At 42.7% G+C, this 19,678-nt stretch overlaps 1 protein-coding gene and 1 long non-coding RNA gene across 2 annotated transcripts in view; one reads left to right on the forward strand and one right to left on the reverse strand.

Moving 5' to 3' along the window:
* Positions 1 to 19,678, forward strand: part of LOC126399102 (uncharacterized) — a 422,917-nt gene that overhangs the window by 402,372 nt on the left and 867 nt on the right. The window lies entirely within an intron of this gene.
* Positions 1 to 19,678, reverse strand: part of ankef1a (ankyrin repeat and EF-hand domain containing 1a) — a 43,218-nt gene that overhangs the window by 5,801 nt on the left and 17,739 nt on the right. Inside the window, exons 7-9 of the mRNA XM_050058856.1 lie at positions 18,580 to 19,402; positions 15,798 to 16,024; positions 15,351 to 15,499 (exon numbers count right to left, since the gene is read on the reverse strand). Coding sequence (XP_049914813.1) covers positions 15,351 to 15,499; positions 15,798 to 16,024; positions 18,580 to 19,402 — 1,199 coding nt within the window. The remainder of the gene's footprint in view (positions 1 to 15,350; positions 15,500 to 15,797; positions 16,025 to 18,579; positions 19,403 to 19,678) is intronic.

The following is a 19,678-nucleotide window of genomic DNA, read 5'->3' on the forward strand; positions in this document are numbered from 1 at the left end:
CCTGCATCTCTCTCTCTCTCTCTCTCTCTCTCTCTCTCTCTCTCTCTCTGTCTCATTGTGTCATACGGATTACTGTTAATTTATTATGCTGATCTGTTCTGTACGACATCTATTGCACGTCTGTCCATCCTGGAAGAGGGATCCCTCCTCAGTTGCTCTTTCTGAGGTTTCTACCGTTGTTTTCCGCCGTTAAAGGGTTTTTTTTGGGGAGTTTTTCCTTATCCACTGCGAGGGTCATAAGGACAGAGGGATGTCGTATGCTGTAAAGCCCTGTGAGGCAAATTGTGATTTGTGATATTGGGCTTTATAAATAAAATTGATTGATTGATTGATTGAAAATTATACTGTTATTATTGTGAATGAGATGATATGGCACACCCCTAGTGTGCTGTTTAGTTGTCAAATGAGAAAGTTTGCCCCAACCAGTGGGTTGTGCTTGGTTTCAGCTCCAACATGGTAGCGGGGTCACAAACTTTCTCATTTTACAGCTAAACACTCACTAAAATATGTTTCTGAAAATGTCTGAGGTGAGAAATCGACAATGCAGTAACATAATCTTGATATTTGATCAACGCTGCCTAGTTTAACAGTCTGACCACGGTTCATGAGCAGTGATTGACATGATTGACAACCTTGTCAAAGACCCCTCGCCTCTGATTGGTTGTGTTCATGATTCTTGCAAATAGAGTGCCCCTGACTCCTAAAACCAAGAAATGAGTTGGTATTTGAGTGGTGGTTGACTTCAAGATGGTTCCCTCATCTTGAAGTCAATGGGTTTTTGGTTAAATGTCAGATGTAAATAAGGTCTGTGCTTAACACAAGCTTATAGGACTTTCACATTTTGTTCTATGACACAACATACATCAGTAAAAATCACACTGACACATTTTAAGCTTTTATGTATTTTAAAAAGGGGGTTGCTAACAAGTGGCTCAAAAAGACTACAGAATGCCATCACGCAAAACACTGACGGCTTCACGACCTTATTGTAAAGTCATGCTACCATGATGTAGGTCATTTGTAGCCTAACATTAGCTTCTTAATTCTAGGTATTGCATTCAGGCTTCAAAAATAATAAAGTGGTGTTCATTTATGAAGATTATCTTGCTGAACTAAATGTGCAAGTACCATAAAGGTTTGCTTGCCACAGAGCTAATTTTGTGCAATAATCTAAAATCAAATTGAAAAATCGCATAGGCTTTTTGACAAGAGTACCAGGGTGATGCTAACTTCTGCGTCAGCCTGCAGCAAAACAACATCCCTGAAAGCACCTCAGAGGTGATGAGTTTCACGAGACCATCACGACGGAGCAGCATTTAGCTGGAAAATTAGGGATGCACAATAACACCAGCACATCATCGGTATTGGCCGATATTGGCTTAATGAACTATCAGAATCTGCCAACATGCTTTTTCTTATTTTGCACAATGAATGAATATTAAATACTAGGGCTGCACGATATTGGAAAAAACTGACATTGCGATTTTTTTTATTATTATTATTTTTGCAATATATATTGCGACATTAAAAAATAGAATTTTCACCAGATGACTTAAAGCAGGGATTCCCCAGGGGTGCGTGAGCTGCCACCAGGGGGTGCGTGAGCTGCCACCAGGGGGTGCGCGAGCTGCCACCAGGGGGTGCGCGAGCTGCCACCAGGGGGTGCGTGAGCTGCCACCAGGGGGTGCGCGAGATGAAAAATGTAATGGTGGTCTGGTGTAATTAATATTAGGCCTACACAATTACAGTGTTGTTTTTTAAGTGGGATTTTTCCATACAATAAAAAACATGAACAATAAACATTTCCTTTGTAATCCCTTTTATTTTAAATCAAAAACTATAATTTATTAGTTTTTGATAGAAACATAGAAGAAGACAGCCACTGTCTTCTTCTACGCACTGTAGGCTATATGCGCGCCAACTCGTTTCATTCATTCTTTCAAATATGCTTAACTGGCTGAAATCAGGGAAACTGTCAAGTGGGACGTCTCATGACAAAGTTGTCAGTCATGAAGGAGGAGAGGGACCAAGAGGGAGTGAGGATTTGGTGGCAACAGAGACGGAGAGAATAGGAACGGATCCGAGAGAAGAAAATGAGCGGGAGTCAGGAAAAGATGCGCCGGAGGAAACCGAAGAGGAGGGAAGGAGATGGCAAAAAAGAGGTGATGAGGGTGAACACCAGATGGGGAAAAAAAGAAGGAAATATGATGAAAATTATCTGGGTCTGGGCTTCACTTGGATCGGCGATACAGATCGCCCAAAGCCTCAGTGCGTGGTGTGCAGTGAGGTTCTAGCAAACAGCTGTCTGAAGCCTTCTTATCTCCGTCGTCACCTGCACACGAAACATGGCAATATAAGTCAAAAGCCCCTTACATTTTTTAAAACAAAGTTGGAGGAGTTGCAGAAAAGCCAAAAAAAATGCAGTTTCATTCATGCGTTGGGTCTATGAAAGACGCATTACGGGCTTCATATCTGCTCAGTTACAGAGTAGCGAGAAAGGGGCTGCCGCACACAATTGCCGAAGACGTGTGTTTGCCAGCGGCCAAAGAGATGGTGGAGTGTATGATTGGAGAGAAAGAGGCAAAAAAGTTGGACATGATTCCTGTGTCCAATAACACTGTGTCGCACTGCATTGATGCCATGTCTGAAGACATCCTGGCTACACTAGTCAGCCGTGTGAAGAAAAGTGAGTTTTACTCTCTGCAAGTAGACGAGTCTACAGATGTTGCAAATCTGGCCAATCTTCTTGTGTATGTCAGTTACCTTTTTGAAGGAACGGTACAAGAAGATTTTTTGTTCTGTCGGCCCCTTGCTACCCGAACAACAGGAGAGGAAATCTTCAATTTAATTGACGTTTTTATGAGGACCAATGGGATCGACTGGGAGCGCTGTGTGGGAATTTGCACAGATGGGGCAAAATCGATGACGGGGAAACACACGGGGCTTATAGCTCATATTAGGAGAGTCTGTCCATCCATCAGCTGGTTACACTGCAGCGTTCACAGAGAGGCCCTAGCAGCCAAAAACATGCCAGCTGATCTACTTGCAGTGCTGAACAACGCAGTCAAACTGGTGAACTTCATCAAAGCTCGCCCGCTAAATTCAAGACTATTCACACTGTTATGTAATGAGATGGGCAGCGAACACAAATCACTGCTTCTGCACACAGAGGTGCGTTGGCTGTCCCGCGGCAAAGTGCTGACAAGCCTCTTTGAACTCCGGCACAAACTGCAGCAGTTTTTTGAGGAGAATCCGTTTCATTTGGCCTCCAGTCTGCATGACGAAGATTTTCTGAAGAGGCTCGCCTATCTAGCGGACATCTTCTCAACTCTGAATGAACTCAATCTAAGTCTGCAGGGAGTCAGTGTAACTGTGTTCAACACACAAGACAGGATTGAGGCCATGATAAAGAAGCTACGGTTCTGGGCGAGTTGTGTGAGTGGGAACACACATTTGTGTTTCCCTACGCTTCACGAGTTCTTGGGGGAAAATGACGTGGACCTGGGTGAGCATGTGAAAAGTCTCATAATTGAACACCTCAACCAACTCACCGAGCAGCTACGGAAACACTTCCCACCTATGGACACATCTCACGCTTGGATTGGATTCGCAATCCATTTGAAGTTTCCCTGCCCGTCCCACAGCTGTCATTTCACGAGCAGGAGCAGCTGATTGAGCTGTCATCTAATGGAGCACTGCAGTTGCAGTTCAAACGAAAGCCACTTGTGGATTTTTGGACCGAGTCACTGACATCATACACAGTCCTGGCAAAGCAAGCCTTGAGAGTTTTGATGCCCTTCGCCACAACTTATCTCTGCGAGGCTGGTTTCTCTGCTATGGCAGCAGTTAAAACTAAACATCGGCAAAGACTGGATGCTGTTGAGAAGGATTTGAGGCTTAAACTGTCTTCCATTGCGCCAAACTTCGGAGAGCTTTGTGCCAAGATGCAAGCCCACCCGTCGCATTAATATGGGTAAGTATTTGTCCAAATGGTATTGATATTATTGCTACAAATATAGGCCTACTGGGAATACTCACACATCCTCCTCCCCGTCTCCCACCCCCCCTCCCTCTCTCTCTCTCGCTGCAGGCTGAGCGACTTTTGCGCTGCACTTGAAAAGTTCCAGATGGATCCTCTTTTAATTTATTTTATGTTTCTGAGCCTATGCTCTTTGTTACTTATGTTGTGGATCGTGTGTAATTTTATTGTCGCACTTGAAAAGTTTCAGATTGATCCTCGTTTTTATTTATTTTATCTGTTTCTGAGCCTATGCTCTTTAATGTTCGTTTGTAACTTCATTGCAATTCAATTCAATGTACTGTCGTTCTAATTTCCATAACCGTTGTGTTATGATGATGTTGATGTTAGCTCCACGGTCATTTAATATTGCTGCAATTTTTCTTTTACGCGGCTGAAAATATAACATTTATGTCAAAATCGTGCTTTCTGTTACTGAGCCTGTGTCTGTCACTCATCCTCTTAAAAGTGGAAGCTTGTGCGTAACTTTGTTGCATTATATTGAAACTTTGTTGATTGTTGTTATTGTCATGCGTGTGGTTATTTGCGCATGATTAAACATGAGTCTTTATATGGCGATAAAACAAAGCTTTGTTGCGTTTTTTTTCCCTTCTTCTTTTTGAAGGGGGGACTGGGGGTGCGTCAACCCGGTTGGGACGTAGAAGGGGGTGCGCTGCAAAAAAAGTTTGGGAACCGCTGACTTAAAGTAAGAAAATTAAAAAATAGTGGCGGGGCTTTTACTCACCACAACTGCAGAGGCTACCAGTTTCATTTGAAACAGACTACATTATAAAAGGGCCGTTATTTATTAATCCCTCTGTATCTTTATATTTTTACTTTTTATCTGCTCCTGTTTGCCTTGATAAAGTTAATGCATCGCGCCGTCATTTCAAACTCAACACTTTCTGAATGTGTTTCAAATTAAAAGCCCCTTATAACCTCGGCTGAGAGAATCCCTCCATTTTCTAAATAGGCCTTTATTGTGAAACATTTGTAGGAACTTATTGTGGAGGATTCAGTGACTTGTATGTTTGTGTACGGTACCTCAAATGGAGCTCCTGTCACCTGCTGGGGCTTTTTAGGTGACCACAATAACATTTCAGCTGGCACATGAACAGACACAGTGACTGAAATAATAGTAAAAGTAATAAAAATAGGACAAGAATAACCCGATGACATCACGCACGGCGTGAAAGACGACCGGGGATAATTGCAGCGTGTGCATGGGGGGGTGGGGGTTTGGGGCTGCTGAGGGCTAAGAGAGGGCCGAGCGGAGCGGAGCAAAGAGCTTTCTTCAGGGCAGTTTTCTAAAGCAAAACAAAAGTTAACATGTTCTAAAAAAAGAGAAAACATGAATTCAGACAGTGTGCAGTTGTATTTCTCTGTTAACTTAGGAAAATAGGTGTAGGAATATTTCCTGTCTAGACAGTTTATCTGAATTTTTTGTGAGTCAATTGTACTGTTTATTATAGACTGAAAAAGACTACAGGTGGCACTGACACTGTTGTCAAGCTCTTGTCAAGAATTGGAAAGTGGATCAATGAGGAATAATAACAAAAAAGGCAAGCGCTTTAGACACTGTAGACACTGCTATTGAGGCTGTTATAAATCAACAGTTCTTCTCAATACCGCTAAACATTGTAGTTTGTTTTACTTAGCTCCGCTCCAGTCTTAAAACCCAGGAAAACAGGTCTACTGACACAGCTATGCATCGGTGTGGACTTAAAAGAGCTATATGTAAGAAATCTAAAGCAAATAGTCGTAAAATCATCCTAATATGTCACAGAGACTAAGGAATAATGTTCATATAACATACTGATCTCATCGACAACAATAGTACAGCCACAATATTCGTATTTAAAAAATTTTTTTACAGTCCGCAAATCATGTTTATGTTTTGAATTTGTGTTTTGGCCTGTTGCGCCACCCACCGCCGTCTACCAGTCACGCAGTCAGTAGAGTCTCAGCATCAGTTACAGTTACGGCTGAGCTACAGCAGCACGGCAAGCAGCATTAGCAGTGTCCCAGTACATAGCATTAGCAGCCGGCTCCTCCTCTGCCGGATCCCTGGCAGCAGCGTTAGCAGTGTCCCGGTACATAGCATTAGCAGCCTGCTCCTCCTCTGCCGGGTCCCTGGCAGCAGCATTAGCAGTGTCCCGGTACATAGCATTAGCAGCCGGCTCCTCCTCTGCTGAATCCCAGCAGCAGCGTTAGCAGCAGCGTTAGCAGCAGAGAAGCCGGACTTGCTCGAATGGTCCGCTGGAAAACCGAAGATCAAGGACGCGGCGACGCGGCCCTGCCACGGCAGCCGCCTGTAGGCAAACAAATCACTCTCCAGCGTGCTGCTGTCCAGCAACCTCGAATCTGTAGGGGAGGGGGGGCGGACACGACTCGCGGCAGTATTTTGAATTTGAGTGCAGTAACCGTTTTGGCCGCATTCTTACATACAGCGCCTTTAAAATTACGTTAGGATGAGGCCGATACAGATGAAAACAGAGTGTAACGAGTTGACAATTCTGATATCAGGCAAAAACAGCTGATTTAAAACACTGGAATTATGGCCATATTTTACATGTGTGTCTGCCTCATTTACAGAATCCTGCATGTGAACGTAAATGTGATAAGTAATCGTTCAGGTTCAAAGCTATAAGTAAGTAGAATACATCACAATGAAAAGCATGTACTTTGACTTGAGGGTGCATGCATTATTAACAGTGATTGGCTTGCTCATAAGTAACAGTGGATGGAGGTTTAAGGGGCTAATCAGTTTCATATAGAGTGAATTTCTGCAGGTCTGTCAACATTGTCATCTGTCATTTATTGCAGGCCACTGCAAGAGCAGAAACAGGAAGTGGGCTTGATTGCCCCTGTGCTTTCCTCATTTATGATTTAAAAGAAAAGTGCAGTGTGTACAAAGCTCCATAATATGCCTGTGTGTAATTTATTCCGTTTGATGGACATTCTCTTACCCCCCAGAACTGCTGCTTGTAGCAATATTGAACTGTGAATATTCATGATAAATTTGTGCTACAACACCACTTGCTACTTCCACAGTCCTTATGACAAAACCAATAAATTATGTCAGATTAAAGGAAAGGCAAAGTAAAGTTCTAACATATTGTAGTTGTAACATAACACATCTGCTCTAATTTGCTTACAAGTTGCTGCCTTATAGTAATCAGATCTGTGTACAGGTTTAGGTTTCTCATGCTGAAGGAAGAGGCTGGAGAACACAGATAAAAACCAAGGTGGGAGATTACCTCCAGTCACATGTGAGTTAAGTTTTACTTTGACATAAGTTAAAGGGACAGTTTGTAGGACTGAAGGGGACCCATAGGCAGGACTCAAATATTATATTCATAATTATGTTTTCATCATTGTATGTCATTACCTGAGACTAAGAATTGTTGTGCTTTGGTTAGCTAATAAGCCCAACATATCTACTGTATATAGGGAGTGGTTATATACTGTATGGTAGTTTGACATTACCTGAAAACTACAGTAGGAGGCCTTAGACCATGGTCTGGGTGAATACTCCATTCTGATTGACTGAAGGGTGTTAAAAACAGATAATGGACACCTACAAAGTAGTTACAGTGAAATTGTCTGTTCACCATTCTAAATTAATGTGCCAGCTACGTAATAGTATCAGCCTGTATCTAATGTGAGTGAGGGAGACAGTCAGATCCTCTGTTTACAATTAATTTGCCACACTAAGAGTAGTGCTTTATGCCCCATCCTCTGAACACCAGACGGTGGAGACTGAAACACACCCTCTGAACTTAAGCAGTCATTTCACATTCAGTTTGCTATTCAACTCGCTACTTCAGACTATGACTGTAAGTAAGATTACACATGGTTGTTCGTGAAAATCTTGACGCAGATCTGGGGACAATAACATAGCTGGATAGCTAGCTAGCTAGCTAGTCTTGTTGTTAAACATACTGCCAAATTTGTTTGCATAATGTTAGCTTTATGGCTAATAGCTGGGCCAAAGGGTTCCATGAGCTTAACGGACTACTATATAAAAAATGTCTCCCGCTGCCAGGTCGTATCTACGGTTCGTTCTGTTTACTGAAGATGTAAATAATGTTTCCATTGCATAAGAACCTTATGGGGCAGTAATGATTGTTCCAGGTATTAGGGAAATCCTCAGGTGCTGTAAAAGGAAAAAAAGAATTATGACTTGTGAAAAACATTTTGATTGCAAAAAGCATAAAAACAAATGTTTACGTATGTAAACATGGTTTAATGAATGAAAGTGAACCTGTAACCATGTGACCACATCCTCGGATCAGAAGCATTATACCAAATTAATCACACCTGTGGGTGCTTGGCTCCCTACTAAGCCCCATGCACCCACACACTCTTCCTCTTTCTACCGACTGGGAAGGAAAGCAGGGCTAACCTTCACTACCGAATGACAGTGATGGGTTAGGTTCACTTTCATTCATAAAACCGTGTTTACATGTGTAAACATTCGTTTTATTTCATTTCAGTGAACCTGTAACCATGTGACTACAGTATACCAAATCAGTCACGAGGAGAGTGAGGTGGCACCACTCAAAGACCAAAAAGGCCGGGTAGTTCAAGAGTCACGCAATAAGCAACAGAACACAATCAAGTTCAGTTGAAACATTTTATTGTAAACCATAGTGTTTTTGTTTTCTGTTTTGGATCTTTGTTGTTTTTAACCTCTGTGAGGCACTTTGTGTTACTGTCGTATGAAAAGTGCCATATAAATAAAGTTAAATAAACAGTCCAAATGGCAACAAAAACATCCTGGAGCATGAGCCAAACTGCTCAAGTACAAAAAAACATTAACTCAGGTATTCGCAGCTACCCCAAGAACTGAAAAAGACACAGCGGATGAAGCCAGATTCAAAATCTGGTGAAAGTCAAAGAGGATACCCATCCTGCTGCATCACACACATCCTCCAACAGAGTGCCCCGAAACAGCGCCCATGAGGTAGCCATTGCCCTTGTAGAGTGTGCGCCAAGTCCTGAGGGGGGATCTACCCCAGCCTGCACATAAGCCAGGGCAATCAAGTCCACTATCCAATGGGCGAGGCGTTGTTTTGACACAGGCGCCGACCAGCGCGCTCTCTGGAGTGTGGGCGAGAACGCTCATTGCCCTGTGACTGCTGTGGTGGAACCCCCTGTCCCGCTCTATCAGAGCTATGGGAGGGGTCGCGCTTAGCAAAACGAGGCCGCTGGAGGCTGACACGCCTCGACCGTCCAGGCTGGTGAATGGACTGTGTACACTGCCAAACCTTCTGAGCCTCATCCGACGCAGCCTCTGCTGCCAGCCCAAACACCTCTCCAGGAGTTATCCTGGCATCCATGACTGCAGCCCAGTCTGAATCCGGTAAACCCAACTGACTCAGCCAAATATGCTGCCGAGTCATGGTCAGTTGCGCCAGGGAATTACCCAGGACCCTGGCCTGAGTGCTAGCACCCTGGATCACTGTATCCACTACCTCTGCCATTTCTGACAGAAGTTCAGCTGGGCTCTTGGATACCAGATCCCATATCAGCCCCTCCAGGAACACCATTAGGAGGACATTCGTGTTCGCCAGCCGAGAGGCCATGGCTAAAGACTGAAAAGCCTTTGCCACCAACCCATCCGTGGTGCGGCACTTCTTACGCCAGGGCCACACTGCCTGCGAAGTGCAGCGCACCGAAATTCTCGCGCGCGCCGGAGAATCTCCGTTCACATCAGACGCGCATTTCTCCGCGCCGTCGACAAGCGATTCTGCTCCCAGCTGTTATTTTTCACTGCCTGGCTTGACACATTCGCTCGCGGCTCGCGCAGAAAATAGACCAGACGCCGAACTGACCGCTGCAAATCGAGAGCCTGCCGCGGAGCTTCCCGGCACGGCGCAGCCAGTGTAGATGACACAGTCGGTTAACATGGGCGCCGAAAGGATACTGCCTTCACTTCTCGGCGCTTCGAGGCTATTCGCGGCGCTTCCGCGGGCGGTGTGGCCCTGGCGTTATTCGGATGCCAGGGCCACACCGCAACCCTGCTGCCCGTGGAGGAGGCCCCACCCAACATCAAAAAGGTTGGACCTACCCTGGCCACACCATCCAGACCATGCTCTGAAGCCCCACTGAGGACACTGAGAGCAGAGCGGGGGGCAGGAGCATCCCTTGGTCGTGCCCATATATATATACATATATATATATACTATATATATATGTACATACATATATATATATACATATATATATATCATTCAGTAGGTTCTAGCAAGATTACTGCACTTGCAAAACAAATTTTCTTTATTTTGTATAGTGTCGGATCAACCAGATCTGTGTGAGGGCCATTCAACTGGAAAAGATGGGACCGTGTGGAAGCGTATACAGCCAGGATTACGCACTGGGAGAGCGCAGTCACAGAACGTCTTGACACATGCACATATGCACGCCGTAATACTGATGACCATTTGAGCGCGTTCATGTGTCTGATGGATCGTGTCATGCTGAAACACATCTGTGACTGTACGGTGGCAGAGGTGCGTCGGTGTGGAGCGGTGCATGGTTGCCAACACGACTCCGCCGTGCGCGATACAGAGAGCAGAGGAGAATTGTAACCATGTGCAGAAACGCATTTTGTTAGTCTTAAATATGAAGAGCTGTAAAATGTCACTAAACTAACAAATTTTGTTAGTTTTAAATATGAGGATTTTTTATATTGTCACTTCGATGAGGCTGTCAGTCAGTTAGTGAGAGATCACAGGCTGAAATTGGCATTTCATCCTCACATGCAGCCGCAACGATGGTCAAGCTGCACATAGCCTGCAGAGTGTAACTGAAAAGGAGTGAACTACTTTCACTAACGCGACATAATGTGGTCCTGTTTATCTTGGAAGGTCAGAGAGCTCAAACACATAATTAGCATTACCATGAACCTTTTCATTCCTTCTGAATGGGTGAGTGTTTCCATCTGAATAGGTTTCCCACTCACTCAGATCAACACACTAAGTGGGCTATACGAACTTTTGATGCAAACATTCACACATCGTCCCTGTCGATGTCTGAACTACCACATAAAAGTGATATTTTACAATTCTTCACATTATAAACCAAAAAAAATGATTTTGTCTCTTAACAAATGTTAATGTAATTAATGAGCAACTTTTCGAAATGATTTAAGTAATTATTTTCAGGCACAAAGTTATTTTCAGAATGTTTCTCATTATTCTGAGAGACTAAGTCAATATTTTCAAATAGGGGAGACCTGGGCCAATTATAGCACCATTTTAGGTTTTCCTTAATAACTAATGCATTTATAACACTAATGCTGCAGCAGATAAAGGTGGTCATTCTATTAACTTAAATACTGCTGGGTGGCTTATTGTAACCTGCAATAATATAACAAACAAATAAATAAACAAATAAACAAATTTATATCATTGCACAAAAGTACTGTAACTAGTAGGCCAAACTAAATCTTTAAGATAAAAGTAGTGCAATAAAAGTGTAATATTCGCATCTGAGACACTGGAGTAGATTAATAATGTAGCATAGAATGGAAATACTACTAGGTAAAGTACAATGGGGCGGCAGTAGCTCAGTCCATAGGGACTTGGGTTGGGAACCGGAGGGTCACGTGTTCGAGTCCCTGTCCGGACCAAAATATGGAGCGTGGACTGGTGGCTGGAGAGGTGCCAGTTCACCTCCTGGGCACTGCCAAGGTGCCCTTGAGCAAGGCACTGAAACCCCCAACCGCTCGGGGCGCCTCACCAAGGGCAGCCCCCTCACTCTGATATCTCTCCACTTTGTGCATGTATAGGTCCTGTTTGTGCATGTGTGTGTCTTTCGGACCTGTGTGTAATTGACAAGCAAGAGTGAAAACATTGAATTTCCCCTCAGGGGGATTAATAAAGTAAATAAACTTAAACTTTAAAACAAGCACCTCTAAATCTTTGTTAGTTTTTGTGTTTCTGTGAGGGAAGCGCCATCTCATGGTGAGTGTGGAATCTAGGCACACCCCCAGAGAGGTGGGGGGGAATGGTATTTGCCTGGAAGTTGGCAGGCATCCGGAAGGCTTTCGGATGGCGTGGGAAATTTGAAGTGGCTGCATCTGTACATTAGCAAGGGCTGAGAGGAGGGGTGTTTAGATGGTTGCAATTTGCATCCTCACCACTAGATGCCACCAAATCCAACACACTGTCCCTTTAAGGTGCGCTCAGACAGTGAGAAGCAGCAGCAGCAGCAAGGAGAAGGACGACAACTTCCACTCCGGTAAGTGCACTCACCTACTTTCAGTTGCATTTATAATGCCTGATGGTTTACCTTTTTCAACTGGCTGCGGTGGCTCACCATGTAACTACAGACCTGTACTGCGAAGCAGGGTTTGAAATTAGCTAAGTAACTTCAGGGTTTACCCTAGTTGTTGTTAGTAATACAAATCTTGTTCACTTTGTAACAGGATAAATCAACGTGGTAACTTGTGCTTTAACAGCTATCCCACTCTGAAGCAGGTTACAAGCTGAGGATCAGTTGCTGGCCACCAGGCCACAGCAAAAGAAATGGGAGATGATATCAATCAATTCATATCAATATATAATATTTATAATATATGTTGGATTTAAATTTTAATCAGCAACACATATTTGGCCCTAACCCAGTCCAACTTGGGCTTTTCAGGACCCATCGGGCTCAGGTTGCAATTAAAAACTCTTCTGTCAATATCCTAACCACTGACCAATCACAAAAAAAGTAGCTTTTCTTTTCTTTTCGAGGTGAGTAGAATAATATTATTGTTCCAGGCTTTCTATTCCCACTCTCTTTTTCAAATAAAGTTTTCTTAGCATCGAACCAAATAGCAAAAAATGTTCACTCTTTAGGCTACTTAGGTGAAAATAATACTGATACATATTTTTTAAGTCTTGACCTACTTTGACTATTTAAAAATTATTTCTGGTGTTTCTACATCTTTTTATTCTGTTTTAAGATTACAAGCTATCGTTTGCTCCTAAAACAGAACATTCCTGCCGGTAAGTAGTATCACCATTTCATTTCTTATCATATGAATAAGGCCTACTTTATTCGTGGTTCTGATAATGTCACTCATAATAACAACCCTGCCCTGTTGACATGTGCATGCTCATGGCTAGATAGGAAAACCCATAGTTGACTGAGCTAGTTGATAACCAGCTTCATGATACCAGTAATCAAGACAAACAATGTTAGGGTTAGTGAAGCCAGATAACCAAAAGATATCCTAGGGATGTTGAACCTGCTTTGTAGTGCACAGGCCTGTTTCAGAAAGCAGGTTTTACAAAAACTGAGTCTAACCCTCAACTCTGAGATGACGAGCCCTGAGATGGAAAACTTGGAGTTTTCGGTTGCAGAAGAGCTGGGGGGTATTCCAGAAAGCGGGTTTAGTGAAAACTCTGAGTATGTTAACCCTGAAATGAGGGAAACGCTGGGTTTTCAGTTCCAGAAAGAGAGTCAAACTCTGAGTCAATCACCATGGCAACTGACTCTGTGAACCTAACCTGCTCGCTGGCAGGTTTTCTGTAAGAAACCCTGAGTTCACCCTCTCTCCTCCCTACTGCCAAGCCTGAAGCAAGCCGGCAGACACACGAGTTGTTGGTATGTAGGAAATCCCATCGATATCGAGGCAGAATTAATTCGCAATGCTTTACGCCGAGAGAGGATCTTCAGACCCCGTTTAGATGTGTTGTCTTTCCCCAATGAATATCTGTTTGAACGGTACCGTTTTTCATTAGGCTCAATCATTTACCTGCCACACCTATCAAATCTGACACACTGTGGACGTGCGCTCTCATCAGAGCAAATGTTGTGCATCGCGCTACGTTGTCAACGGTATACATAATATTGGTGGCCTACAGTACATAATGAAATAGCCACTGAATGACAGGTTATTTAAGCTACTTTGTTTAATAAATCAAATATGTATAAAACTAAAGAAAGGTACAGTCGTGGCCAAGTAAAATATGCCTTACCTGTTTGAATTATGTTTTTATAGCCTATTTCATTTTGAGCTGCTCTCAAGAGTGTTTTTCCCCTGTGAGATTGTACGTACATGAAAATCAGATTTTATTCCAAACCATTCCACCACCTTTTCACCTGTATGCTACGATTTTAATTAAGTGTGGTTAAATGTAAATTAATGGCAGGGCTCTCAAGTTTTGATGTCAGTTCAGAGTGAGATTTTTGCTGGGTGGCGAAGGGGGGGTGGGGGGGGGGTTCTTGGGTATGATAGTTTTTAAAGGATTCAAATTTCAAATAAGTCATCAACCATCTATATGTGCTTAAAATAGCTGCTGAAAATAGCAAGTATTCTTTTTTAATGTTTTTTGGGGGGGAATTTTGCCTTAAATTGACAGGACAGTTAAGCGTGAAAGGAGGAGAGAAACAAAGGGAGTAACATGCAGCAAGGTGCCACAGGCCGGAGTCGAACCCGGGCCACTGCGGCAAAAGCCATATATATGGGATGCCTGCTCTATCCACTGAGCCACCAACATCCTGTCAAAGAGGATTCTGCTTGCTAAATTTCACATGCCGCCTCTCTCTCCTTGGCAGCTTTAGCTGTGTTACTTTTTTTTATGAAATATATGTATATAGATATTCGCTGTAGGCATTCATGAGCACCTCCAATTCCACAGGTGTAAAATAAGTTGATCGCTTTTTCTCTCCGGTTGGTCCAGAGTAACAAACTTATATCCAACCACAATCCTGATTCTGACATAGCCTACAACAAAATTCCACTAATTAATGCGCTTCAGTAATTGCTTTGATGCGGACTGAACCAATAAGAAAATGAAACAGTATGTAGCTGGCAGAGAGACACTCAAAGTTTGTTAAAGAAACCTGCCAGCAAGCAGGTTAGGTTGACAGAATCAGTTACCACAGCCTCTTCCTCATCTCAGGGTTAAGTCAGAGTTTTCACAAAACCCGCTTTCTGAAACAGGGCACGGGCCTAAGGGCAAACCCATACACCACAGCGAGAGAAACAATACAGCAGCTGATTTTTCTGCTAGCCTATCTGAGTTCAATAAATGATACACCTTTACACCAGCAGAGAGCAACCAAAAAAAAAAAACCCTGCTGTACATGCAGAAAATTACCTTTTCAAGTTGACTCCAGAGAAAAGGAAAGCTTCATTTCCATAGTTACTGCCCCACCCCCCCTTTTTATTATTAGTAATGAGCCTGAATTGGTTTTGTGGACAGTGAATACAGAACAGAGTGAAATTTTCCATTTCACATATACAAAGAAAATGAGAAAGATTGAAGCCACAGGATTTTTATTGTAGCAGGCTGGTAAAAAGATTTTAATGGAGTTACGTGGTTACCTTTGGTTTAGCAGGTTTAGGCTTTTGATCTTTGCCCCCCTTTCCCTTCGCTGTCTCCTTTGGTTTAGGCAGAGAATCCATTTTGTCTTTGACCAAGTCGATTATTCTGGAGTCTGCAAAAGCTCTGGCAATGTCCAGGCAGTTTTGTTCTGAAACGAAAAACAAAACATGGTCAGTCAAGTAAGTACAAGTAACAGAGGGATAGCTTGCCACAAGGTTGAATACTTTTTATGAATTGATTGTGCCTTTCAACCAAATCAGCGGCTCCCATTTTCTGTGTTGTTTCCTCAAAATGTTATGTTTTATGTTTTTACTATGTTATTCAGTTATATTTTCATATGTTTATTTTAATCTGTCACTAGTATACATTGACAGTATTCCAGATAAAATTGATTTCAGCATTAGTATTTTAAAAGAACTTTGCAATATTTCAGATTACAGTCAAACCTTTCTTGTTCTCTGCATTGACACTGGCGCCTGCCTTGATGAGGAAGTCCACACAGGAGGGTTGAGAGCTCTCGATGGCCCTCATGAGGGGTGTGCCTCCACTGAGGGCCCGTGCGTCTATGTTGGCCCCGGCCTCCACCAGAAGCTCTATAAGTTCCACTTGGCCAGCATGAGCCGCATGGTGGAGGGGGGTCCAGAAGAATTGGTCACACGCATTCACATCCGCCCTGTTAGGAATACACGTGTTATCAGCAGGGCATGGGCCTTGTTACACACTGAATATAAATCTGATCTGGGAGTCTAAATAGCCTATACTTGTACCATGCAATCAAAAACAAACTTTTCATATAAAAAGAAACACATTTTATAGTGTAACTAAAACACTTAACTAGTGAAGCACAGGTTGGCCTTTATTGTGAAGCAGTTGCAATGTTTTGTCAGGTGTTTTTGTGAGGTTAGCACTGACAGTGATCTTTTCTTAAAAATGTAGTCTACAAAATTGGACATTGTCATTTTCTGCATAGTTTTATTTGGTTGCAGTGCAAACAGATACACCAGTTTTTATTTTGTCTTTAGTGACATAGTAGCTGCTCAGTGAGTGCTGCCTGCAGAATTCTGGGACCTGTAGTATCAAACCACACTTGCTGATACCACCCCTTACCACATGTCACCAAATCAACAAAGGTGTGATGAATTATAACTTTAAATCTGCAATATCTGTTTCTTAGGCCACTTAGGGGCAACAGAACCAAGTTGTAGACAACTCTGACATATCAACAAGCTATAATCTTCTACAATTTACACTACCAGCAGTCATTCATTTGGAGTTGTGTTTTTGGCCACCCGGCAAATTTAACTCCAATATTTTATATCTCCTTTAACTCTGTTTTTGGTCTCTACCAACTCCTGTGGGAATGCTCCACTGTGCTTAGATGCTAGTCTCTAACTGTGTCTGTCTGCTGCTGAGCAGGTAGTGCAGACAAGTCACAACAGCCAAATGCTGCGGCAGAAAATGACATGCCGAAGGAAGCTGCAGGTTCAAAAGATCATTCTTTATAGGTTCATCACTATAAGCGACCTCTTTCAAAATATCACATTGTTTTCAGCTGTCATTTGGTACGTTGAATGCGCTTACTTTGTACATGAACACTAATGTTTCACTATTTCTGAATCTGACAATATTCCATATTTGATGCAGGTCATGTAAGCAATATATTCCGTCTGGATATTCCAAGTTAGGCCTTCTCATGGATGAACAACTTTTTAATTAAGACATGGGGGATATGATATAATATTTTGGTTTTAGGAGCATTTGTGTATGTATACATGTATACAGTGCATTCAGAATCTGTGTCTCACTTGGGGTTTTTGCTGCAGCTTGTGACACACAGCCTCTTGGCTTTTTAAAGCAGGCTCTGTGCATTATCATGGACACCCTGTACACAAACCAACTTGCCAAGAGTTTGCAAGGCTGGGGTAGAGATGCACACCCAAAAAAAGGCTTCATTTCTGATCAGATGGAGAAACACCCCTATCTTAAACATTGTGAAAGACTTGGATATCAACAGGTTTTTGGATATGCATAAATATCGCAATACCCCCTTCCACTTTTCTATATTTCATGGATGAGGTAAACTGGAATAGTGGAATATAGATTTTCATTAGCCATGTAAACAGCTTAGTAGGAATATTGCCATCTTTTAGTAAAGACAAAAAACCTGAATATTTTGTGCATGTAAACATAGTCATTGTTACTATTAAAATATGGATTATAGTGGCTTTAAATTAGAATTATTGTTTATCTATTTTACCTAACTATGATAAATAATCTTTCACCCATTCATTATAACTGGGATAAATCATGTCCGCCATGTGGTTGTGTCCTTCTATGCACCCGTCGAGTTTCTCTTCTCTTCTGCTTCACACACACCTTACCCCGGCAGCACATAAGATCTATACAATAAGCACAGTTTCAAGGTGGACACCCAAGATGAGTGTCACCAATTCCATATCTGACCAAATGTCTCCCCTTCTGCTCCTGAGATATGGTGCAGATTAATCGCCAGGAAAGTGTTTTATGCAGAACATTATGATGTCTCAGTGAAGCTGACCTTTGACTGTTTGGATATAAAATAACATCACATCATCATTTTATCCTGACATTTGTGTGAAGTTTTGTCAGAATTAGCACACAAATTCTTATGGTATGGCCAAAAACATATTTTATGAGGTCACACTGACCTTGACCTTTGACCACAAAACTCTGTGAGTTTATTCTTCACTCCAAGTGGACGTTTGTGCCAAATTTGAAATATCTTGTGCTTGAGATTAGTGATGGCCTCATGAAGCCTCATGAAGCATTTTCTTTATTTTCTGAGCCCACTAGTTGGCGCTTTTTATTCAACAAAAGGTTTAAAACACACTGAATAGCCATTCTTTGGGCCTCTGTTTTTAAACCAAGAGCACCATCTAGTGGGCTCAGAAAATGAAGAAGATGCTTCATGAGGCTTCATGAGGCAATCACTATTTGAGATATTGCCTTCACAAGAATGAGATGGATGCAAGGTCACAGCAATCTTTACCTTTGACCACTGACCATCAAAATCTAAACAGTTCATCCCTTGAGTCCAAGTGAACGTTTGTACCAAATTTGAAGAAATTCTCTCAAGACATTCATGTTTCACAAATAGGACTAAAAAGCATTTGTGTATTGCTGGAGGTGGTGAAATCTTTGTTTCCAAAGTCTAAAATCCAAAAGAAAAGCAAAGATGATCTGACTCACCCCTTACTGAGGAGGTACTGAGCCACTTCATAGTTGCCACTGGAGCAGGCCACCATCAGCGGGGTCTTGTAAAACTGGTCTTGAACATCCACAGGAACCCCCTGACTGAGAGCGAGGTCCAGAGACTCCAGGTCTCCACTTTTCACACAGTAGTTGATATTGACATAGACCTTCTGTGGCTGTTCTACATACCATCCTGAATCGTTCATTATAGGATGTTCTGGTGGGTGATCACGGTCAAATCGGCTGATGTCTGAGCGGTTGTAATATGTCTCAATCATGAAATGGGGTGGGCCCCCGTCTGGTCGCCGGGGCATTAGCTCCTGAGGGAGGGTACAAATGGGCATGGGGAGGACAAATTTACCCTTCTTCTTACCTCCTTTTCCTCCCTTTTCTCCTTTTTTCTTTTTAGGCATGTACGAGGAGAGGAGGAATGGTTTCTTGATGTACTTGACACCTTTGATGAAATCACTGATGTTGATACACCCCTCTTTTCCCTTATCATGGGCTGAGATGACTGTCTGGAGCTGGTCTAGTTCAACAGGAGCTTTTAGTTCTTCTAACACTGAAATAAACATCTCAGTGGTAACTGTGTCTGATTTGTTCCCAAAGGCTTGCCGTAATTCAGCCTCGTACTCATGAGACCAGTCGTGGAGGGTCAGGCTCCAAGGATCTGACATGAGGGTGACACTGCTGGATTTGTTGCCTTTTCCCTGTTGCCGCTCTGCTTTCCTAAGCTCCTTGGCTGCTGCTTTGTGACCAGCGTCTTTGGCAATCTGACGTGGCAGCAAACCTTCCTGGCTCCTCAGTTTGGGGTTACAACCTGAACACAGAGCATAGTTTTAGGAAAAACATAAATACATGGTAGAATAACCTTATTTAATTTGGGACTGTATTTGAAGCTGCATGTTCTACTACTTTCTTAAAAACTCTCCAGCTAATTCAGAATGCAGCAGCACGTGTACTAACAGGAACTAAGAAACGAGATCATATTTCTCCTGTTTTAGCTTCTCTGCACTGGCTCCCTGTAAAATCCAGAATTGAATTTAAAATCCTACTGTTAACTTATAAAGCTCTAAATGGTCAAGCTCCATCATAT

The sequence above is a fragment of the Epinephelus moara genome, chromosome 12, assembly GCF_006386435.1.
Source record: "Epinephelus moara isolate mb chromosome 12, YSFRI_EMoa_1.0, whole genome shotgun sequence".
NCBI classification, from domain to species: Eukaryota; Metazoa; Chordata; class Actinopteri; order Perciformes; family Serranidae; genus Epinephelus; species Epinephelus moara.